Here is a 25,313-nt window from a genome sequence, read left to right on the forward strand (position 1 = left end):
CGTCACATCGGCATGAAACCAATACACCATCTTAGTGTGAATTTGGAAAATAAAAATGTCCTCACTTCGACCGTGACTTAATTATTCGGAATATTAGCTGATTACACAATGTCGCATTTTACCTTACACAGAAAGGTTTCGTTGACAGTAATATTGTGACCCACTCTGTGATTTTTGTTAGAACTATATTTGCATGGTATAGCCTGTTGGGGGTAAAAAATATTCTTATAAAATAGCACTATATGTAAGCTTTAATATGATGCATAATGTTAACATGTTTCCATGAAGTAAACCAGACATTTTAATAAATAACCTGAGCACATGCAAATTTATTAAAAATGGGGTCGAGTTTAAAGGGTTAAAGTCATCTGGAAATATAATTTATTTTTCTTCAAACATTAGAGTATATGTTAATGAACAATAACATAATTTGTTGAGTTATTGTTTGTAACGATTTACATGTTTAAAAAATAGATAAAGTTGTTGGGGGTGACTCCGCCTACCTCTTTTGTGAAGTCAATCGAGGCAGACTTTGCCTCGATCGTACATTGAACACACGTACGTGCAATTACATGCAAGTTCTAGTTTTTACGTTTCGAAAAAAGGTTTATTTCTTGCATTTTTTCGGCAATGTCGACCACGTGTATTGCTGCTGGAGGCAGCAAAATAACTAAAAATGGGGTCAGTTTGCAAAGTGGTTCGGTCCGACGTCTTTTCCAGCGCTGTGCAGCAAACACTTTGCCGTCCTGCTTCAAATATCGCGCCTCGATTGACGTCACGAACAGCGCCCTCTCGGGTCGGGCCTACTTTTAAATCTGTTAACTATGGAAACTAAATTTATAGAACCTTAGTTTATTCATTTTCTACTCATCAAAACACATATTTTAGTGAGTGACAAAAGCTTTATTTTGACAAAACACCACTATTAGGTGACTTTAAACACACTGGTATATTAGCAATAACGCTCTGAAAACAACAGTTTTGTGATCAAATTTTAGTCTTATTTGTATCCTTTTGCGCGAAAACATCACTTTACTTGTAATTCGTTTTTAACAAAAATGTATACACTGGCTTATTTCAAACGGGAGTAACTTAGCAACGCGATACACCCAAAGCTTGGACATTAAACCAAATAACTGCTGCTGGTGTGTTCTTTCTAGCCCCTGCATTTGATTCAAATCTTCAAATTGTCAACATCTGATTCATTTCACAATTAAACAATTATTACGTTAAAGGTCGTCAAAAACACAGTGTTAATGTTTGCATTAACGCTAGAATACAAAGCATTAGTATATTACTAGATACTTGTATTTCTACAAAGCATGTTTTTGTTAAATTTAACTATAATCCATTTAGTGTACTAGACGTTAAGATATATTGCATAGTTTTAGAAATAGCGGTGTCACTTGAATGTTTTAAATACATTGAAGGAATGAACATTAACACCGTATCAATTGATTGTTTTGGTTTTTGTGTTTTGCGTATTTAATTGATATTGAACTAAAATTATTGGTAAATACAATTTGCAAGCTGAACTAATTTTCCTAACACTGTTTTACTCATTTTTGTCAAAATCTACAACACCTCAGAAAATAAAATTTAAGGGAAACTGTTTACCTTCAAACAGTGCAAGTTTACCGTAAATCAGTGAACATTGATTTTGCGTTCTTCTACAAAAATTACACAAACCCTAAAAACTTGTCAGTGGGAACTGAACACGGAATAAGTTTAAATAACGTAGGATTGGGTGGCCCAAGCATTTTGGCCGGGATTGTAGCCCCCGTTGTCGGAGGAACAAAACTCGGCTTATTTGACTGGCGACAGAACATGTTGTTTTATTTTTGCTTCCGAAAAACTGCAAACAAACGAAGTGACCTGGTCCCTCCTGTCTTCCCCAGACTGGTATGGTCCGCGGTTAACGAATAGCCGGAGTGCTATGGATTTTTCCTCGGAGTATCTGATATCAATACGGTCTAAAGCAGATGGAATCAAAAGAGGATGCTTTCAGAATTAAGAAACGACCATGGTCACCGCTCACTGTAAAAGGATGAAACTATCTCCAAGGGACAGAAATCTCATGCCACTACAAGGGCCACGCGCAATTCTCCAGGACTAGGCGCCCGGATGGGTTGCCGGTGTCTCAGTGAAATCAGTGCTGCCGGAGATTCTTTCTTCTGTTTGAGACACTAACATGGGCTGAGTGAGGGTGATTTAACAGAGGGCGCTATCACAAGTAGTTTGTAACAAGTTTGCCGTATAAGGGGGAGGAAATTTTGGGAGAACATAATCTCCTGACACACCTGCCTCTAATGGGGAAAGAATTTTTGGGGACAGATTTCCATTAAAAACACCGGCCCAAGGCGGAATCCTGCCTTACGTGTTAAACAATCAAAATGACTTCAATCTCATCCAACAGTTGTAAATAGTAAATACATTTTGTTCGCAATGTGTTCATTTAATTTGTTTTGCTCCATTGAATATTCTTGTTTCCCAAAAGCATTTGTGCGGAAGTAGACTCTGAGAAAACAAAGGATACAATTGAAAATCAGTTTAAAATTACCCTTTAAGGGCACGTCTTTCCACTTGGTGTATCTCAACATATTCTTAAATTAACAAACCCGTGAACATTAATTTGAGCTCAATTGGTCGTCGAAGTTGCGAGAGAATAATGGGAAGACACCCCTTGTCGCACAAGTTGTGTGCTTTCAGATGCCTTGAATTTGAGACCTCAACAATTCCAGAAAGTACTTCTTCTCAAAAACTAGTTTTCTTCAGAGAGAGCCGTTACTCACAATTTTTGTTTATACTATTAACATCTCTCCATTGCTCATTACCAAGTAAGGTTTTTATGCTTACAATTATTTGTTGAATTTTGAAAGGTATTAGAAAATGCTTCAAAACAACAGAATTTAGCCATTAACTTATGGTTTGGTGAAACGTACCCCAGAAAAGGTGTCTTCAAATTAAAATCCTCAGTTTGTTGAAAAAAAATTGTTAAAGCTTGACTTTAGTAGTATAGTAAAACGTTCGTGTAAAAAGCAATACACAACTGGCCTTATGTTGCTTTATGTGCTTGCAAATTAGTCTGTTCTGACAAAATACATTAAAATTGACAATGTATTTTTTTTTTTTTTTGACCTTGTTTGAGGTACCAATTTAATTTAACATTTAATAAATGTCTGTTCAATGATAAAAAGCGAAACTACCGTTGGAGTTTCGAGCCAAGGGGGCAATGATGTATCATAGAAACAATTAGGTGAATATTTTTGCTCGAATAAGATGAACATTTTATGTTTATTAAAACAAAACTAACTTCGGTGTGCTAGTGTAGTCAACACATTCACTTTGCTTACCAATCGGGCACTTCGAGCCGGATGGTGGCGCATTACTTCTTCCTTTTAATTTGTTTAAGTTTACACATTTTAGTGATTGGTAAATGTAAATGTAATCATTCGATAAATATGTTTTTTGGATTGACAAAAAGTGATCAGACAGAAACAAAATCACACTACAATTGCACGCACGTTAATCTCCCCAGCTGATGGCTCTGTGGTGACCTTATCATCGTGAGACATACACGGTCTATTGGAGGGAAATGGTTGATCATCCTCGGGAGCCCCATGTGATCTTGACGTCACGTTTGAAATAATATTTACAAACTGGGGGGGGGTCGAACACACACACTAAGCCCACAATAACATCCGAGTATTATAAATAACGCCCTCTGTTGGTCTAACAATTGTGCAGCCTTAGTTTTAACCATGGCTTTAATCTCCTCTAATATTAGGAAAGGCGAGGGTGAAAGGTTTCCGATGATACCATAATGTACGTAGGGGGTACCGAACGACAAAACAGCGAGGAATACAAATCAGCGATACTTCGCGCTCTGTAGAAATAAAAAGGGACACAAATGACGTTTAAAAGTACGTTTACTTAACAAAATCATGTTTTTGTATAGCTTCATGACTAAAATTAAGTTATCTGAATATTGACCATGAAAATATAGATCATGAAGAAGTAGAACAAAAACAAACTGTTACAAAAAATAATCTCTCCACAACGACCCCTTCCACATGTAACCGTCTATTGCACGATGATGCATTGCGCGAAATTTTACTAATTTTCACAGAGCGGGTCACTGGTCTCTGGCTACCACGGCGAACAAGTATATGGACAAGGCAAGGAAACACCAGGGCTACGTTAATATAAAGATCACAGGTTCAAATGTCAAAGTAATTTGATTTTTGGGATTTGTTTTCATCAAACATTAAACTAAAATGTATCCAGTCAGTTTCTCATTTAGGCCTGGCGTTCTTTTCTTTTTTTGTATCTGTATGATTCAAAAGTGATATTACTGGAAAAAGTCGGTCCGATTTAAGCGGCTGTAAACAAAGTTAACAGATGCCATGTTTGTGGTTGTTTGTTTTACTGTTTGCAAACACGATTAAACTATAATATTGGCTGTCTTTGCTATAAACTGGACAAAATACATTCATTGAATTTCTTTTTCAATCTAAAAACTTCCGTACGAAAGAAAACAACAGAAAAGCCAAAATGGAATTTGGTCCAGTAGAGGGCGCCCCATTGTGACAGTTTAACCCGGAAGCATATCTGACCACATGGGCAATGTAGTGTTGTTCATGGACCCCGTGAAAAAGATGTGACATTGGTCCATTGGCGTAAATAGTGACGTCCTCTCCACCATGAGTCTCTGAATCAATTGGGACAAGCGCTGGATGGTGAAAATCGGCAGCCTCTGCACAAACAAATAATAAAACAATGTTTATCACAATACAAGTAAAATAATTGTTTACACAAGTTAATGATTAACTCTATGAAATTGCAAAGGGGCACTTTCCCTTGGCAAAATCGTGTTTGCAAAAACTTCCCTGTAACTTTGCCAAGTTATATGTTTAAGATTTAAAATATTTCAAAAAGTCTGCATACACTCGGATTTAATTTTACTGAGTGGTGTACCTGAGTGGTATAAACCAATACTCAAAGTAATCAATTGGAGCTTTACCTGTGTTGGTATCCGTCAGATTCCGTCTCGAACCAGTACTTTTGAAGCTGTTTAACTCCTCAATTCCTCCAGGGCCGTTTGCATATGAGAGTGTTGTAAATGGCAAACCGTCATTCATCAGACCTTGACGTTTATGCAAAACCATTTTGTTGTAATTAGAATTTAAATATGAATGGTTTGACGATGAATCACCACTCACTTATAGAAAACTGAGAAGCTTGCACAACTTGTCAACATTACTTACTGGTCAGAATTCAGTCTGCAATCGGGTAACTTAACGGAGTTTACTTTTTGTTTCAGTAAATAAGTAATAATAGTTAGAAACAGTCTCTCTTTAAATTAATTGTATACTATTTTGCATACAAATGATATTTTGAAAGATATAGCTTTTAATTGTTCAAAGACACTGGCACTATTGGTAATTGTCAAAGACAAAAAAATATCAAACGTCGAAGTTGCGAGATAATAATGAAAGAAAAAACACCCTTGTCACACGAAGTTGTGTGCTTTTAGATGCTTAGTTTCTATACATCAAACTCTAAGTCTGAGGTCTAGAAATCAAATTCGTGAAAAATTACTTCTTTCTCTAAAAATTACGTTACTTCAGAGGGAGCCGTTTCTCACAATGTTTTACACTATCAACAGCTCTCCATTACTCGTTACCAAGTAAGGTTTTATGCTAATAATTATTTTGAGTAATTACCAATAACAATAACATAACAAAACAATTAATATTTATAAGGCGCTATTCCATCAAGATCATAGCACACTAGAAAGAAATTAACTTGGAAAAAGGTGAGTCTTAAGTACTTTACGAAAAGCAGACAGAGTATTAGATTCCCTAATGGCAGTTGGGAGATTGTTCCAAATCATGGGCCCAGCTACACTGAAAGCCTTCTGACCTAAAACTTTGTTTGCTCGGGGAACATTCAAGCGATTGATCGAAGAAATCGTGGAGGAGTGTAATGTGACAGTTAAGTGGTAATAATGAGGTGTAGTTTTATTAAAGCATAAAAACGAGCAGAGCAATCTTAAAATGGATTCGTTCTCTAATTGGTAGCCAATGAAGTTCCCTAAGTGATGGGGTAATAATATGTTCTCTCAAGGGTGTGGAACATACTAAACGACCTGCACTATTTTGTAGTCTTTGAACTCTGTCCAATTCATATGACGTTGCACCAAATAAAAGGAGATTGCCATAGTCAATACGAGAGAGGACTAAAGCTCTGGCAACATGATGGAGAGTATCCTTATCCAGGTAGCGTTTGATTCTCCTTAAGTTACGTAATTGAAAATGTATTGATTGGCAGAGGCTGGAAACTTGCTTGCTCATTGTCATATGCGAATCAAATTTTATTCCTAAGTTGCTGACAGAATCAGTAGGGTCAATCGATGTATCACCCATATGCAAAGATATCTTCGGCAGTTTCTTAAGGTTTTTGGGGAGTACCAAGCACAATGAACTCAGTTTTATTTTCATTGAGCTTAAGCATGTTAGAAGTCATAGTGTCCACTGCCTTTAAAGTTATATTTGTGGATGAAACTTACCTCCTCGGCCGAGTATTGGACTACCACGAACAGCTGCTCCTCCTATAGAGAGTACATGGCTATGGTCGGCAGTTACAATAAATAAAGTCTCCATTTCATTGGTCATTGACATCGCCTTGGCTACAGCCTTATCCATTGCAATGGTATCATGCAGGGCGTGGTAGGCTAACCCGTCATGATGCGCATGGTCAATTCGGCCACCTTCGTGTATAAAACCAAGATAGTATGATTTATTTGTGTTTGAATTATTGAAATTTGATGAAAAGTCTGGTAGTGTGTGTCTTGTTCGTGAAGATTGTTGTATACCTTTATCACGCTGTCACCACCTTGGTCATGTTCCCTGTTTTCATAATTACAGTAATGAATGCTAATATTCATTGCGCAAACATGGCACGAGGCTATTATTTCGTCCAGCCTCAGTTTGGTTACGATAAGTTGGAATGGAGTGAAATCAAGATGGCCACACCGTGATAAAGGTCTATAATCACGCTGTCACCATCTCGGTCACGTTCCCTGTTTCCATAACAGTAATGAATGCTTATATTAATTGGGCAAACATGGCACCAGACTATTATTTCGTCCAGCCTCAGTTTGGTTACAATGAGTTTGAATGGAGTAAAATCAAGATGGCCACACCGTGATAAAGCAACATCATAGACGGAGTTTTTGTCAACCAAGATTTTAAAACTATGAAAAGACATGAATACAAAGATAAACGTTGGCCCTAGTTTTTAAGAATGTTCGTTTGCAACCAATTGGGATGTATTCATTTTTAATTACGAGTTTGCAGCAATGTCTACTTTGGTGACAAAATCTAGTAGGTCGGTTGATGTTTTGCTATTATTCGGTCGTCCATGCCAACCTCCGTGGTTTAGTTATCAACAATGAAAATACATACAACCTGTGACTGAACAATGCCATCAAAGAGACAATGCAAATACTCCATAAAACGAGGTTTCAGATTGTCAATGATTTTCTTAGCCACATAAGTAAGAGGTAGGGCCTAACGACAAGCTCTTGCGAAACAGCAGCAATGACACAAAGGGCTCATGTAACCTTGTCCAAGGCTCTTTACGCAAGCACCGGCCCGCTCTGAATTCACGAACTGCATAGATACTATACTGCACGGTATATAACAGTACTTAATACCGTGGGGTCGAAGCATGGTTTTTCGAGGTTGTTGTACCTCATACAACGAGGCTGAAACTAGACTCTATGGCCGAGTTCGGGCGGTGTGTTTTTGGATGCTCGAGAACAAGTAGGTTAGCTGTTCTTGTTTCATCCGCTCAAACGACGATTAAATAGAGCGCCACAAAAATTGATTCGGTCTAGTCATGTCACTACGCAGTAGGTCAGTCAATATAGGCTGTTTTTTATGTGCCGTGCGGTGTAGTATCTATGCAGTTCGTGAATTCAGAGCGGGTCGGTGCTAGCGTATAGAGCCTTGGACAAGGCTAGGGCTCATGAAACCAATTAACCAACACTCTACAAAAAACAGAAACCTGTATGTTGTAATAATAACTTACCCTCAACCATAAGGAAGAACCCGTCTTTGTCCTTCTGAAGTATCTCAATGGCCTTTTCTACCATCTCAGACAATGAGGGCTCACCCCCTACGTCATTCATTCGGTTACCTTCAAATTGCATATGACTGGGCTCAAACAAACCTGAAAGGTAAGCAAACTTATTATAACTGTCAAACAAAAGTTTCAATATTAAATCGTCCTGGCTATAGTTATAAAGTTCAAACCTACGCCTTTTCACCTTTCCTTGAATAAATCAGATAGTCAAAGGTTTCCTCCCTCCCTATGACTGCTCCCTATTAAGACGGACACGTAATATTATTGTGATATAATTTTTTTTTTAACTGAGTGCAAACAAAGTAATGTAATGATGTACAACCAATAATTTTAGGTTTGCTTGAATATAAAACGTGTTAAAGACACTGGGGACCTTTGGTAACTGTCAAAGACCAGTCTTCACTTGGTATATCTCAACATTTGCATAAAATATTACAAACCTGGAGCGCGTTTTGGCGACCCTAACCAGAAACATGTTTGAGCTTTGGCTATTGGTCGAGCGTGTTCGGTTGAACCGCTGTTCCGACCAAACCGTAACCGACTTGTTGGCTCGGTTAGGCTTGGTTTTAAGATGGCGGACTCTAAAAACTAACGGAGAACGTACTGAAATTCTTTTAAAAAAGAAATACTTTGAAGCATCACAATGAATTTGACGTCAGCAACTTGTTTCTGGTCATGGTCGCCAAAACACGCCCCTGTTAAAATTTGAGCTCAATTGGTCGTCGAACTTGCGAGATAATAATGAAAGAAAAAATACCCTTGTCACACGAAGTTGTGTGCTTTCAGATGCTTGAATTCGAGATCAACGGCACCTAGCCTAAAGCCCAAGCCTAATAAGTGACACAACCTTCGATACCAAAATGAAACCCTCTACTAAGCCAACATCCTAGAACTATTTACTTGAACATTTAGCCCAAGATTTATGCGGCGCATAAAGGTTGTAGGCACAATCATGTTCCGAACGACAGACGATTGTTCGTACTTGTTCAAATTGGTACATAAAACAACAACTCACCTAAAAGGTTGTCAGTTTCAAGTGGATTGACGTCTTTAAATTGTTCCAAATTCCACACGTACTTGCTGTTTGTCTTGTCTTTACCTGCTTGCCATTCGTCTTAAACAAAACATAATATTGTAAAACAACTAGTGAAACAAATCCTTGCTTGATTGTTACAATTCGTAGTATATAGCAAGAGCTTCATGTGACCGAAAGAAAATTAAATGCTGTGGAACTATAACAAACATCTATAAAGTCAAGGTTTGATCAAGTGAAACTATTTTGATGAGAGATGCTTCTACAAGAACACAACATTTTAAAAGAACATAAACAGACAAGAATAATTATAAGATGAATAGATTCATTACCATTAAAGACACTGGACTATATTGGTAATTGTCAAAGACCAGTCTTCTCACTTGGTGTATATCAACATTGTGCATAAAATAACAAACCTATGAAATTTGAGCTCAATTGGTCGGCGAAGTCGCGAGATAATAATGACAGACAAAAACTCCCTTGTCACACGAAACTGTGCGCTTTCAGATGCTTAATTTGGGGCCTTCAAAATCTAATTATGAGGTCTCGAAATCAAATTCGTGGAAAACTACTTCTTTCTCGAAAACTACGTTACTTCATAGGGAGCCGTTTCTCATAATGTTGTATACTATCAACCTCTCCCCATTACTCGTTACCAAGTAAGGTATGCTAATAATTATTTTGAGTAATAACCAATAGTGTCCACTGCATATAAATAAGTTCGTCTGGATTGTTGATGATCATGAAAAAAAAGATTCGTTTTTACAAATCCAAAATTATGTATGATGTTACTATAATTGACAAAGCTCCTAGCTTAGGAGTAAAACGTAACTACTAGTACTAAATTATAATATGTAAGGTATACATCATACATAATTTTGGATTTGTAAAAACGAATCTTTTATTTCAGATTCATTACCACTTTATATTCAAGTACATTCCTCCTATCTTCTATAACTACGCACCATGCTGTCTCTATGGTAATGTCAGCGCCTTGCGGCTCATGGACAGTTATCGACTCACCATTATCGACTTACCATTCTCGTTTCAATATTATCTTTTCCCATTATCGATTCTCCATTATTGATTCACAGTTATCTTTTTACGACTATCGGTTCACCATTATTGATCCACAAATATTATCGAATCACCATTATCGATTCACCAACATCGAATAGTGGTTATTGATTTACAAATATCGACTCACCAATATCGACTAATAATTATCGATCAACCAATTTTGATTCACCATTATTAATTCAGCATTATTGATTTCAGTAGCTCGGTTTCTATGGAATCTGGATGGGATCTGAAGCTGTTAAAGCAAAATGGTGCAATAGTCATCAATAATTGGGTTTAAGTTTTATCAGGTTTACATACCGATGAGATTTCGTCCATCATTTCTAGATCCAGCTTTAGAAGAGTCTTCAGGATACTCTGGGTCGGCAGCTTCTCTCGGTAACATTTTCATCCTTCCCCCACCCATTATAACCTGGCATAGATTAATGAAGAATTAGTATAAAAATGACCGTACCATGAAGTTGGTGGTCGGCATGCAGCAATGACTAGCAGGAAGGGTATTCTAGGAAGCTGCTTCGGAAGTGCTGAAATAATGACATTTGCCAGCCTTTCATTATGTGAGCACGCTTTAAAAAAAATGCTAAAAAATGATTAACTGTTTAAATTGATTAACTGTTTAAATTGATTAACTATCGAATGCTTCCAGCTACCTGTTTCATTGCCGGTCAGTTTGTGAGATACTCTGATTCAAAAACCAAAATAACCCATGATATTGGTGAGGGTATCGAATAATCAAACGGTACATTCAGAATAGTGAACGCAAACACTGGTTTGTGTCAATGTTGCAGATTGTACCTGTGTATCCTGTCCGAGTGTTATGAGTTGCTGAGCGATGTCAATGCAACCGATGTCAGTTTCCTTCTGCGGTATATCAGAGTCACACTCCCAGTCTCGATGGGGCGAATGTGCGTAAAGTGCGGCAGGGGTAGCGTGTGTCACACGGGCAGTGCTGACGAATCCCGTTGCCTTGCCTTTAGAAAGCACACAAAGCAACGAAAACCTAATTTATTAGCTATTATATTCGATCGATACAATTTCAAGAACACAAGATTAAAATTATTACAAAACACTTGACAACAAATCAATGAAAGTAAATCATACTTATTATACACACATTGACTGGCAATGAGGTAATTGTACGTCTACCCCCGAGGGACTTTGAGTGACCAGAAGAGGGACCTATTTCCCGAGGCTGAAGGCCAAGGGAAATAGGCCCCTCTTCTGGTCACTAACAGGCCCGAGGGGGGAATAGACGTACACTAGTTACCGAATTGTGTCGGTCTTAAAATGTGAAATAAGAACAACACGTGGAAAAGAAAGGAAGTTTTGTAGTTGCTGTTCACGGTTCAAGTCAAGAGAGGGCGCTGTAACCGGGCACTATTTTCAAAGAGCTAGTTCCCGCAAAACACATACGCCCGATCACTAGACTAAGCTTATCCCACGAGACCGTGTTTCAGCCAACCAGAATACAGAAAAGGCAAGAGGTGTGTTATAAAACATTATATGAATATGTTGACGTTCTTTTAAACTTACCAGACTTTTGAGCAGATATCATAACAGACTCCACATTAGCATTGAGACTAGATTTACAATCTCCTTTAATAGCAGAATCGTCTTGGCCTATCACTGCTGTCTTGGTTTTAACACCACTACAATAAGCAGTAGCCGTACCAGCCGAGTCCGGTACTTGCCTATCGGTATTGTAGGTCTAGAGGATGAAAGAGTGCAGGAAATAGTCACAGACTAAATGCTCCGTATGTTTGACCACGTGGGGCGCACTCAATATAGTGCCCCGGTACGTTCTGTCCCGGTACGTTCGAATAGCTTTGACGGGGCTCACCCGTGTCAGCCCCCCCCCCCCCTTGCTTGTGGAGTGGGTCACTTGGGGTGACCTGAGGTGCATGCCATCACCACGAGAGGACGAGTGTGTTCGTTCGATTAGCTCTTGTCAGGGGTTCACCCGAGTGAGCACCACGGGGTCGACCCAGGGAAGCTTATCGGGCACACCCACTATTTGTATCATATCTGGACACTGATTTTATTAGATAAAGGTGCAGTGACGTAAGCATTCTGTTTCCGTGTTTTGATTGGTCCGAGGTGATTTTTGGCATTTGTACTAGCGGTCATCTGCATATGAATCTAGGTGAAAGGTGAAGATGGACAAGGATTGACCTACGCTAGAGGCCACTCTCTGGCGTTATCATTCACGAGCCTTGAAGTGTGACGTCAGATGTTCAGGCTATAGGGATATACTAGCCTGAACATCTGACGTCACACTTCGAGGCTCGTGAATAACGTCAAAGAGTAACCTCTCGCCTCTAAGGTCAATCCCCGTCACCAATCCCCGTCAATCCCGTCCCACGATTCGTCCACTTGTTGCGCCGTTAATGTTGCTTTAGAGACGGGTTGTAATGGCTCCTTTAAAGGTTTTATTGTCCTTGGTTTATATGATTGTAATGTGGTGGCTATGTTTTCCAGTCTTTAATAACTGTTTGGGGATGAATGAATAAACCCCGTGATACAAATATGTTTGATAGCGCCCTGATTCGGTCAAAAATACGGCGCATTTCTGTTTGAATGTCCAAATCAAAGTACAGGGCTGCGTATTGGCGGTCGTACCAATAGATGTTTCAGTCATTGTCCAGTGATTATCCAATGTCCAATTCAACCGCCAAAAACTCACCCATGGCTGGCTTAAAGTCAGCGCGAAAATAATCTGCAGTAATTATGCAAAATGACACTCCCACAATATACCTGCATTGGTGCAAAATAATTCTCTTAAAAACGCCACAACCGGCAACTTTCCGCACAATAGTAAAACAATATTATTGTAATCATAAATAACATTTGTTATTACTTTACCGTGACATGACTTGGCTTGTTTCGATGCGGTACCATTATGAGAGTGTGGGCTTCGACGAGTGCAATTTGTTTGCAAGAACATTCCACGATTACTAGTGAGTTACTCCTGCATTGCAGTTTAAAAAGTAGTAGCAAGGGTGTTTCATGTATATAAACCAGTGGGTGGATTTCACAAGAGCTAGGACTAGTCTTCTCTCGACTTAGGACGAGTTACTCGTCTTAACTTTGGACTACCCATACGTTTTTAATATCTCCTAGGACTAGTCCTAACTCTTTGTGAAATCGACCCCAGACCTGCTTTAAGTGGGGAGGTTTTTTAAACGGTGAAGATCTCCTGCAGTAGTTGTTTCAGTGTGTAGGTTCGAGACTTAATAATTATTGTTACCTTTGACAAAGCTACACTAGGGAACTTATCCCATTCGAGGTCTGTTTCTTCCCCGTGATCTCCTTCCAGCTGCCCCTTGAGAATCCTCGCAGCCGTCACGGTTGTTATACCCATCCCATCTCCGACGAAAAACACTACGTTCTTAGCTTTATTCGTATTGAGTGTTTGCTCTCTGGTAATAGCTTTCTGCAAACTGTCACTAGCCAGGTCATTCCAGTACTTCGCACCTACAACGATTAATTTATACAAACACTACAAACACTACTCGAAGACAATCAGATAGTGTCGTCTGCTCAGAACTGAAAGATCATTGGTGGAATTTTATGGGTTTCGTGATTTAGCTTTTGCAGATGTTGAAGCTCCTTGTAAATAGGATAAATTGATCAAGAGTGCACTTAAAAAATAATTATTGACAAAAAAAAACTTTAATTTACTAAATAAAATATCCATTTGTTGATTATGGGGGGTATTCATTTTCATTTAATTAATCACTATACAGATATCTAATTGGCATATAGTTCTAAACATTATTGTTATATTAATTGCAACACCGAAATACATATACCGGGTATTTTGTTACGAGATTATGGTGTGTTCTTTCTCGACCATCATCTTCTGTGTTTTTCGAGAAAAAATAATCGTCTGTAATATTTGTTGTGTTCGTACGTCGTTAAACTATCAATAAAAGACAATGGAACAGGGCACATTTCGTCAAAAACTCGGGTTCTATTCACGTGATAACAACACGCAAAACAACAGAGCTTTCGTACAACCAGATCTCGCGTGAAACAATGGCATCATATTCTATAAATAGATCACTAAGTCTGCATACACTACAATATTCAAATTTTATCTGTTGAAAAGTCAAATGGAGCTCTACTCTATGGTTCAAGCGAGAACCACTGGGCCTACTTACTTTGTGATAGCACATTGCCTCCTGCTGTCAGCATACAGATCCAAATTAACCATCTTAAATCCAACATGTTGAAATCAAAGTAACAAAATCAGAAGTAATTGAACAGTGTAGACCGATCGTCACTGTTGTTATCCGACTGAGGTCATAGTCAGTTTGTATTACAGACTTCATAACTATAGAACAGCAATAACGTATCATTTCATTCATTCTTTGGCCTTTGGACCTTGGAAATAAATTATCGGTCTTTGAACTTTAATTTCATATTTCAAATGACCATTATCTGTCGGTACTTGTACTATATCATCAACTTCATATCTCTATTACCAATTACTCTACTGTGAAGTTCCACAAACAACGGGACTCCTTCAAATTATTGCGTCGAGGTTAAAAGAACACGTTGCCTTGGATCGGTCGAGTTGGTCTTTGAAAAGCGTTAATTAACCGTTTGTTATAAAATGCATATGGTTAGAAAAGATGTTTTAAAAGTAGAATACAATGATCAACACAAATATGCCTCGAAATTGAGTGGTTTTCCTTTTACTTTGCGAACTACCGGGTCGGCCATTTATGGGAGTCAAAAATTTGACTCCCATAAATGGCCGACCGTGTTTGTCGACGAGGTAAAAGGAAAACCACGCAATTTCGAGTGATACTTGTGTGGATCATTATATTTTACTTTTAAAATGTCTTTCTAATTATATGCATTTTTAACAAACGGTTACAAACGCTTTTCAAAGACCGACTCGACCGATCCAAGGCAACGTATTCCTTTAAATATTGTATGCAATCTCTTTGACAAAGGACACGTTCATATTGAAAATCTCAAAATCGTCAAAAATGTGCTTAAAGGCAGTGTACACTTTCGGTTAATTACTCAAATTAGCATAAAACCTTACTTGGTAACGAGTAATGGGGAGCTGTTGGCAGTATGAAAGACTGTGAGAAACGACTCCCTCTGAAGAGACGTAGTTTTCGAGAAAGAAGTAATTTTCCACGAATTTGATTTCGAGACCTCAGAATTAGATTTTGAGTGCTCGAAATCAAGCATCTGAAAGCACACAACTTCACTGTGGCAAGGGTGTTTTTTCTTTCATTATTATCTCGCAACTTCGACGACCAATTGAGCTCAAATGTTCATAGGGTTGTTGTCATTTTATGCATAGTTGAGATACAGCAAGTGAAAATACTGGTCTTTGACAATAATTGTGAATCCACAAGGGTGAATCCATAATGACGAATCAAGCCGTTATCACAGATTTAAACGTAATTTTTTTCTGGAGGGCTTTCGTATTTAACTATTAGTTATTCGAAGTGATTTTTCTAAAGGAACCTTATTACAACTCCTCATACAAACATGCTGAAAGCCATATAACAGCAAGCCAAAGTATCAAAATGACCGACATCACTTTAGTGAAGTGCAGAGTTAAAGGAACATGTTGCCTTGGATCGGTCGAGTTGGTCTTTGAAAAGCGTTTGTAACAGTTTGTTTTATTAAAAGTGAAATTTTATGATCAACACCATATGCATTTTATAGCAAACGGTTACAAACGCTTTTCAAAGACCAACTCGACCGATCCAAGGCAACGTGTTCCTTTAACGACTCAAGAAACAAAAATAAATTCAAAGGACCGAAATGAAAACGGCTAAGCAAACAGCTAACAAGGTCGTCTGTGGAGAACCCAATGCATTTCCTACATCACAGGCTTCATTTAGAGGGGAAGGGTTGGGATGGGTCACGGGGTATAGCGCCCTCAAGTAGTCATGCCGTCTCGTCTGACAGTGTTCCTTGTAGTCGAGGCATGCTGCGTATCTGACTACATGAGCGATATAAGATTGTTCATGGACACCGTGGACGAGATGAGACATAGGACCATTGGCGTATATACCAACATCTTCACCGCCATGTGTTTCTAGAAAATTACCAAAGAGAGCTGGCTGCTGAAAGTTGGGTTTCTCTGTGGAAGAGAAAACGATGTTTAGCAATTTCGAACAAAACTAAAAAGTATAGGATTTGAGGCATTGCATGGTGAGTTATCAATATAAATTTAGTTTGTGGTAACACCATGTGTGTATCTACTTGCCAGGTAGAGTTTGTTCTTTAGGGAACTGCCTTGCTTCATTCTACCACGGAGTAGATGTTTGGGGGTTCGGGAAACTTCTCAGTTCTGAAAAAAACTTTGTACCTTTTAACTATTACCCGGGCGAATGGTATATAGAAAAAAAAGCTGGGACTACTACTTTAGCTTATATGATTGGATTAACTATACTACCGTGGAGTCAGTTCTTAAATTGGTCTCAACGTTTCGAATAGCTTGCTCTAGTCATCGTCAGGTGACTGAAACTAAAATGATAACATGAAATTGGTGACCCCCTCCCCAGCAATGTTATGTTGCTCTACTTCCTGTTCACCATTATCGTAGTTACTGATGTCATCGTTCCATACCCCCAGAGCCATCATTACGAAACCCGAACTGTAACCCCATGTTTTCTAAGGCAATAATAGCTTTCCAGTCTTTGCTGACTCTGTGTGGTTTACAGAGATTGTGATGATGACAGTTTCTTACCAGTGTCAACATTTGTAAGGTTTCGTCTTTTTCCCGTCGTTGCGTAACTTCTTCTTTCACTGAACCCCCCTGGGCCACTCGCGTAATGCATTGTCGTGAACGGCAAATTGTCATCTCCAATCTTGTTATCAACCAGGCCTGCACGCACAGAATAAAAAATTGAAAGTGTGCAAAATATTTCAATTACTTTTAAATGAAAGCCTGTGATCGTCAGATAAATACACATTAGTATTATAATTTGTCACTAGTTGGCGATGGAGGGGGTATCTTTTTGAAGCACTGGCCCTGTTAACGTGTCGCCTACCAAAGCATGCATCGAAATCATTTGTTTTCTGCAAAAGAATCTGGTAAAATGCTGGAAATATTTGAATAGCATTAACGGCTAGACAGTGGACACTATTGGTACCTGTCAAAGACCAGTCTTTTCACTTTGTGTTTCAATGTATGCATACAATAACAAACCTGTGAAATTTGTTACTCAATTGGTCGTCGCAGTTGCGAGATAACAATGAAAGAAAAAACACCCTTGTCACGCAAAGTTGTGCGCTTTCAGATGCTTGATTTCGGGACCTCAAAATCTAATTTTGAGGTCTCGAAGTCAAATTCGTGGAAAATAACTTCTTTCTCGAAAACTAAGTTACTTTAGAGGGAGCTGTTTCTCACACTGTGTTTTACTACCAACAGCTCCACATTGCTTGTTGTTACCAAGTAAGTTTTTATGCTGACAGTTATGTTGAGTAATTGCAAATAGTGCCCACTGCCTTCAACTTCAACATACATTTACAATCGGAGTCGCCAAGGTAGTACAATCAATACCTTGCCTCGTTGAGTCTGTATAAGGTGTACACCACTCCCTCAAACAAACAAATCATCATAATTACCTAGAATAGGATTGCCCTTGCTCGGGTATCCTCCCAATGTCAACACGTGACTATGATCAGCTGTGACGATCACCAATGTATCCTCCTCATTGGTCAATTCCATTGCTTTGGAAACAGCCTCTTCCATTGCAATAGTTTCACGGAGGGAAATATAGGCTTTCCCCATGTGGTTTCCATGATCGATTCGACCACCTATCAAAACAAATACAAACGCGGATAATTTGCACAGTAAAATTGTCACGTGAAACTCATTTTGTAGACATTAATTGTTTTTTTTTTTAATAAGCATAAGTTAAAGACAATGGTACACTTAACTTGGGTGTAAAACGTAAACAACAAACAATAAACGGTTGCTATGGCAATTGGACCCCTTTATATACCGTTATGAAAAAGACTCTTACTTCGGAACATCACACGGTTGAAATGTAAAAGAACCCTTCCAGTCCCGATAGTGTGTAATACTGGCCTTTGGAGTAAATAATGGATGGATCTTTTGCTAATTATTTACCTTCAACCATGAGAAAGAACCCCTTTTCATTTTTCTGCAGAATCTTGATTGCCTTTTCCACCATTTGGGCAATAGAAGGCTCACCAGCTTTATCAGTCAGACGCTCGCTTTCAAAATTCATGTGGCTTGTCTCAAATAAACCTTAAATAATAATTGTGAAACGGTGTACATCAATGAGCAATAAGGTTTAATTCTCAGAGGCGGGCACTTGATACAAGACGGTTTACATTTGTTTACCTCACAGACCGACACTTATGCCTATACTACTTCACTTAAAGGCACTGGACACTATTGGTAATTACTCAAAATAATTGTTAGCATAAAACCTTTATTGGTAACGAGCAATGGAGAGCTGTTGATAATATAAAACATTGTGAGAAACGGCTCCCTCTGAAACGTAATTTTCCACGAACTTGATTTCGAGACCTCGGAGTTACAGTTTGAGGTCCCGAAATCAAGCATCTGAAAGCACTTTCGTGTGACAATGATGCTTTTTTCTTCTACTATTACCTCGCAACTTGGACTACCAATTTTTTAGTTCTAATTTTCACAGGTTTTTTATTTTGTGCATATACCAAGTGAGAAAAGACTGGTCTTTGACAATGTTACCAAAGGTGTCCAGTGTCTTTAAGTTTTTACAGATTAGTCTTTTTTTAACAGTATAAAACATTGTGAGAAACAGCTCCCTCTGAAGCGACGTAGTTTCCGAGAAAGAAGTAATTTTCCAAGAATTTGATTTCGAGACCTCAGATTTATAATTTTAGAATATAGTCACTCTATCTCTGTGACTATAGCTCGATAGTCTAATGACAAAACATCTGCTATAGCAATGCAAAGGTCGTAGGCTCGAATCCCATCCGAGTGATTTGCATAGGTTCATAGAACTCGGGAAAGTTCTGAACTTACAGTGCTTCAATACACGTAAGTAATGTAAGGGTAAAAAACTACATGTTATAAAAACATCATAATGGTTACCAAGTAGGTGGCTTGTTTTAACTGGGTCGACCTTGTTGAACTCGTCAAGGTTCCATACATATCGGCTTGAAGCGTTATCCTTGCCAGAAAGCCATTCATCTGCAGGAAAATACCGTTTTCATACAACTTGTCAAGAATAAATAACTGCAATGAAAGTCCCTTTTCTACATAGGCCGCTGTTATAGAGAATTCTGCCCCCTGGAAATATTACCTCGTCGACTAAAACGGTCGGCCAGAATGAAACAAATAATAGGGAGAACAACCCAATTATTGATGATTATATACTTTATGTTATCAAAGGAACACGTTGCCTTGGATCGGTCGAGTTGGTCTTTGAAAAGCGTTCTGTAACCGTTTGTTATAAAATGCATATGGGAAAGATGTTGTAAAAGTAGAAAACAATGATCTACACAAATATGCCTAAAAATTGCGTGGTTTTCAAAAAGTTGACTCCCATAAATGGCCAACCGTGTTAATTCGCAAAGTAAAAAGTAAAAAGAAATTTCGAGGCAAATTTGTGTGTATCGTTGTATTCTACTTTTAACACATCTTTTTACTAAACCATAACGCATTTCATAGCAAACGGTTACAAACGCTTTTTATAGACCAACTCGTCCGATCCATGGTAGCGTGTTCCTTTAAGATAGGCAACCCACCTATAAGGTTACGACCATCTTTACGTGATCCTTTTACGAAGGGATACTCTGGGTCTGACTCGGAGTTGGGAAGCATCTTTGATCTACCTCCACCTAGAATAACCTGTGTGTTAATAACAAGACAAAACACCTCACAAATGAAGAAAGGGATATTTATATATTGGATTTGAGGCATGGCATGGTGAGGTATCAATGTATATTTGGTTTGCGGTAACACCATGTGTGTATCTACTTGCCAGGTAGAGTTGTTCTTAGGGAACTGTCTTGCTTTATTCTACTGCCGTGGAGTAGATAATCGGAGGTTCGGGAGACTTCTCAGTTCTGAAAAGAACTGTCCTGCTTTTTAACTATTACCAGGACGGATGGTATAGAAATTAGACTGGACTACTACTTTAGCTTATAGGATCGTAATTACTGTACTGCCGCGGAGTCAGTTCTGAATTGGTCTCAACGTTTCGACTAGCTTGCTCTAGTCATCGTCAGGAGACTGAAGAGGTAAGAGATATTTATAACCAAGACAAATGTGGTAAGAGGTATGGCGGACGCGATAGGAGTGTATTGTTTGGTTTGGGTGTATACCAAAGATTAAGGGGCGCTAAATGACGCGCAAGATGCGGAACTGGAGCTTCATCTGTTGGAACGTGAAATACGCGTTGCCATTTCAGCCAGTGAATGTTTTGTTTCCCATCGATAGGAATGGTCATTGTCTGTACTGATTTGCTCTAATCTATTGTTGTATCGAAAGAGTAACTTGCCAAAACGGCGTCCAGAGTGGGATTTCACATTTCAGCCCGATAAGTTTGCGTCTTGCGCCTTTGGCGCTCTATAGTCAAAGTTACCCACACCTTATAGTGGGTGCGTTCGACCCCGGTCTGCCCCTGGTGCGTTCAAATAGCTTTGACGTCATTCCAGGGGCTCACCCGGGTCAGCCCCCAAAGCCCTGCTTGTGGAGTGGGTCACTTGGGGTGATCCGAGGTGTATGACGTTACCACGAGGGGACAAGTGTGATCGTTCGATTAGCACTTGTCAGGGGCTCACCCGAGTGACCTCCGCGGGGTCGACCAATGAAAGCTAATCGAACGCACCCACTGTTGTAGCATTGTGTCCACCATATCTCAATAAAGCTCCCTTTAGGAAAAAATAATTAACGTAAATGCAAAACATAAATGTTACGTTAGTGTTGTTGGCCAGGCTTATGAGTTGTTGAGCTATATCAGTACAACCAACGGCTGCCTCTTCGTCTGGTATATCTGCGTCAGTTTCCCATGATCGCTGAGGTGAGTGAGCGTACAGAGCTGCTGGAGTAGCGTGTGTTACTCGAGTAGTTGTTACAAATCCCGTTGATTTACCTGGAAATGCAGAGAGTTTTTAGTTCAATGTCAACTATTGGTGGAATGAAAGACAACATAATTAATCGACATTTCTTGCTGAAATCTGCTCTTTAAACCTCGGGTCTAAAGCTCTTTCTTTTTTAAGGCAGTGGACACTATTGGTAATTACTCAAAATAATTATTAGCATAAAACCTGACTTTGTAACGAGTAAATGGGGAGAGGTTGATAGTATAAAACATTGTGAGAAACGGCTCCCTCTGAAGTGCCATAGTTTTCCAGAAAGAAGTAATTTTCCACGAATTTGATTTCGAGACCTCAGATTTAGAACTTGGGGTCTCGAAATCAACCATCTAAACGCACACAACTTCGTGTGACAAGGGTGTTTTTTCTTTCATTATTTTCTCGCAACTTCGACGACCGATTGAGCTCAAATTTTCACAGGTTTGTTATTTTATGCATATGTTGAGATACACAAACTGTGAAGACTAGTCTTTGACAATTACCAATAGTGTCCACTGTCTTTAAGCCATTTTTTATGCACACAAAGGGACGATTGAACATCAGCAGATTAATCAATAAACATTTAACCACACGGTGTCTGAATAAGCTGTTTTCAATAAGTCTTTTTTTTTTTTTTTTTGCTCGTGCCAATGGAAAAAAAATCTATCTATCCTTTAATAATTTGTTTGCAATTTTACTCTTTTGTGTTTTAGTTTGGTTATCTTATTTCATTGCTCTTCCTCTTTGTTGTTTTGTATGTATTTTGGACATTTTCTTTTTTGTGTATTTTTATCCGAGTAAATTCAACCAATCATCAATCTGTGTTAGCCCGATAGCCAGAGATTGTGCTTGGTATCGTTGAATTTGTATCTAGACTAGTTTTGGCCGAGTAAAACAAATATGTTTAGCGTCCCCGCCCGCTTCCTTTTGAAAGGCCGCTTTTTTTTTTTTTTTTTTTTTTTTCCTTTTAATGTTGTGTGTTTGTAAACGGAAGAGGGGATTCTATGTTAACCGTTTAAAAAAAAAATTGTAAAGCCCCCTCCGTCCTTTTTTCTTAAATCCGGACGCTAAACAGGTTTTCTTTTTTTACTCGGCCTTACCCACCTGCTCTCTGAGCATGCACCATAACGGAATCCACTGAGGCGGCCTCAATATTAGCCGGACATTTTTTCTTCATCACAGAGTCATCGAATCCTATTACCCCTGCCTTCGTCTTCACACCACAGAAAAATGCCGTAGCAGAACCCGCCGAGTCCGCTATCTGCTGGTCGGTGTTGTAAGTCTACAAGAGCACATAGTCTGCTGTTAGCGTTGATTGCTTTTTATATAAGTGAAAATCAGTTACAAAAACGTATGCTTTTAGAACCGTCTTCCAAACCTCTTAGTATTAATAAGTTTAAAAACTATTCTTCGTTCAAAATATAATGTTGTTTTGATTCACAAGCTATTTTCAAATCTTTGTCTCAAAAAGTGAACGTGTATGAATGACTTGAACATTTTATTTATTTATATATTTTAAATCTTTAGACATATAAACACACTGATTACTAGATGGACAGGAGCTGTCAAGGTTATACAAAAATATAAAAAAATGTTATCTTGAGATGTGCAAAACCAGACCCCTGCCAACGCTTAAATATAATTATATAATATAAAAAGGAGATTGCATCATACGCTTTTAATATAATTATTTGTGGCCAAACAAAACATTTATTGTTTGATTTGTAGACAATATTAATTTGGAAAAACATTATGTTTCGTGGTAAGTATACAGTGAAAATACTCGTTGTACATGAACATCGTGTTATAAAGACCTGATTGAAATAATTACAAGTTTACACTCTAAAGGGTACTTCGACCATTAAAGGCAGTGGACACTATTGGTAATTACTCAAAATAATTATTAGAATAAAACCTCACTTGGTAACGAGTAATAGGGAGAGGTTGATGGTATAAAACATTGTGAGAAACAGCTCCCTCTGAAGTGACGTAGTTTTCGAGAAAGAAGTAATTTTCCACGAATTTGATTTCGAGACCTCAGATTTGGAATTTGAGGTCTCGAAATCAACCATTTCAAAGCACACAACTTCGCGTGGCAAGGGTGTTCTTTGTTTTGTTATTATCTCGCAACTTCGACGACCGATTGAGCTCAAATTTTCACAGGTTTGTTATTTTATGCATAATATGATGAGATACACCAAGTGAGAAGGTGGTCTTTGACAGTTACCAATAGTGTTCAGTGTCTTTAAACTAAAACCGAACACAGGGAAAATATGTAACCTCATTAAAAGCACCGGTCACGTTTGGTAATTGTCAAAGACCAGTGTTCTCACTTGGTGTATCTCATCATGATGGGATACACCAGCAATAACAAGCCTGGGGAAATTTGGGCTCAATTGGTCATCGAAGTTGCGAGAAAATGATGAAAGAAAAAACACCCTTGTTGTACGAATCTGTGTGCTTCTAAGAAGTCTTTTAATATTTTAGTGAGAAATTACTTCTTTCTCAAAAACTACGTATACTTCAGAGGGAGCCGTTTCCCACAACGTGTTATACTATCAACAGCCCTCCATTGCTTGGTACCAAGTCAGTTTTTAAGTTAGTTTTGAGTAGTTACCCTTCCCATTAACATCAAACATAGTTAAACACCAACCCGTACACATTTGAAACTAATAATCATGAGATATTAGTTCATAAAATATAGTTTATTTGGGGCAAAATTTACCTTCGAAAGTCCAAAACTTGAGAAAGACTCCCATGCGAGGACCGTCTCTTCGCCGTCAAATCCTGCGAGCTGCCCCTTGAGAATTCTTGCTGCTGTCACGGTGGAAGGACCCATGCCATCACCCAGAAACATGATAGTGTTTTTGGCCACATTTCTGTTGAGGTTCTTGCCCCTTTTAATTGCCCTTTTCAAAATATCCTGAGCTTGATCGTTCCAAAACTCTGAATCTTCAAGTAAAACGGGGAAAAACTTTGGTTAGGAAGTATATTTTGCAAATAACAAAAAAGTTTGGATCAACTGTTGTTTTCCGGTTAAAATTAACTGTTCTACAAAAAACAATACGCATTTCTTCCATTTTTTGAGTGAAATTATTTATGAAACTTTCACGGTAACTTTAATTAAAATTGTTGTACTTCTTTTGGATAGAATAATTTTGGTGACTATACACAACAAAAAGTCTCACCTCTGTGGCTACTTCCAAATTTTTAACACACACAATATCAAACAACATCACACAACATGCACTTTAGTCTGCTACAATATTAAACTTTTACCTTTTCCACATCGGAATAATACATACCCTGTGATTTTACCATTCCAACAGCAACAAATATAAACATCCATTTTATATTAACTGCCATTTTGACGACCTCTCAATGAAGACACACAATAGAAAAAATAACGTGTTCAGTGACTTGAATCGTATACCACAATGTAAATGAATGTTTTATTCAATAGTGTTTAGTGTGTATAAATCTAATTTTGACTTTTAATCTTTAGAGTTATTATTATTAATGAACGGACTTTGACTAACAACAAGAGTTTGGCAAGATCTTATCCGTCATAATTATTAACAAACACCAGACTTGATAAAGTTCATAATACTTTGATGCGACAAATTGTTACCGTCTTGTTATAATTACATGTTAAAGTCACCTGGAAATAGGTTTTTCTTTTTTTTTTTCTTTCAAACATAAGAGTACATGCTTACGAACAATAAAACAATTTTTTTAGTAATTGTTTGTCACGATTTATATGTTTAAAAAATATATAAAGTTGTTTGGGAGCTGACTCCGCCTACCCCTTTTGTGACGTCATTCAAGGCATACTTTGCCTGCAATGCGTATAGTAAACACACGTGCAAAAGTACATGTACGTCCAAGTCGTGAGTTGGTACATTTCAAAAAGTGTTTTTCTGCATTCAGCAGCAATACACCTGGTCGGCATTGCCGGAAAAAAAAC

At 38.3% G+C, this 25,313-nt stretch overlaps 2 protein-coding genes across 2 annotated transcripts; both read right to left on the minus strand.

Moving 5' to 3' along the window:
• Positions 1–4,508: 4,508 nt before the first annotated feature.
• On the minus strand, positions 4,509–14,497 carry LOC139950992 (alkaline phosphatase-like). The gene is made up of 10 exons (XM_071949817.1): positions 14,431–14,497; positions 13,515–13,741; positions 11,801–11,975; positions 11,063–11,238; positions 10,568–10,679; positions 9,167–9,265; positions 8,098–8,238; positions 6,572–6,772; positions 5,024–5,146; positions 4,509–4,756 (listed from the first exon to the last, which is right to left on the minus strand). The coding sequence occupies exons 1-10, from the start codon at positions 14,495–14,497 to the stop codon at positions 4,509–4,511; spliced, it is 1,569 nt and encodes a 522-aa protein (XP_071805918.1).
• A 626-nt stretch (positions 14,498–15,123) lies between these two features.
• On the minus strand, positions 15,124–24,777 carry LOC139950687 (alkaline phosphatase-like). Its single transcript, XM_071949481.1, has 10 exons — positions 24,652–24,777; positions 24,072–24,298; positions 22,451–22,628; positions 21,188–21,363; positions 20,015–20,117; positions 19,359–19,457; positions 18,384–18,524; positions 17,876–18,067; positions 16,995–17,132; positions 15,124–16,385 (listed from the first exon to the last, which is right to left on the minus strand). Exons 1-10 carry the CDS (start codon positions 24,710–24,712, stop codon positions 16,051–16,053), a joined length of 1,650 nt encoding a protein of 549 aa, XP_071805582.1. The 5' UTR covers positions 24,713–24,777; the 3' UTR covers positions 15,124–16,050.
• Positions 24,778–25,313: the final 536 nt, after the last annotated feature.

The sequence above is a fragment of the Asterias amurensis genome, chromosome 18 (genome assembly GCF_032118995.1).
Source record: "Asterias amurensis chromosome 18, ASM3211899v1".
In the NCBI taxonomy this organism is placed as follows: domain Eukaryota; kingdom Metazoa; phylum Echinodermata; class Asteroidea; order Forcipulatida; family Asteriidae; genus Asterias; species Asterias amurensis.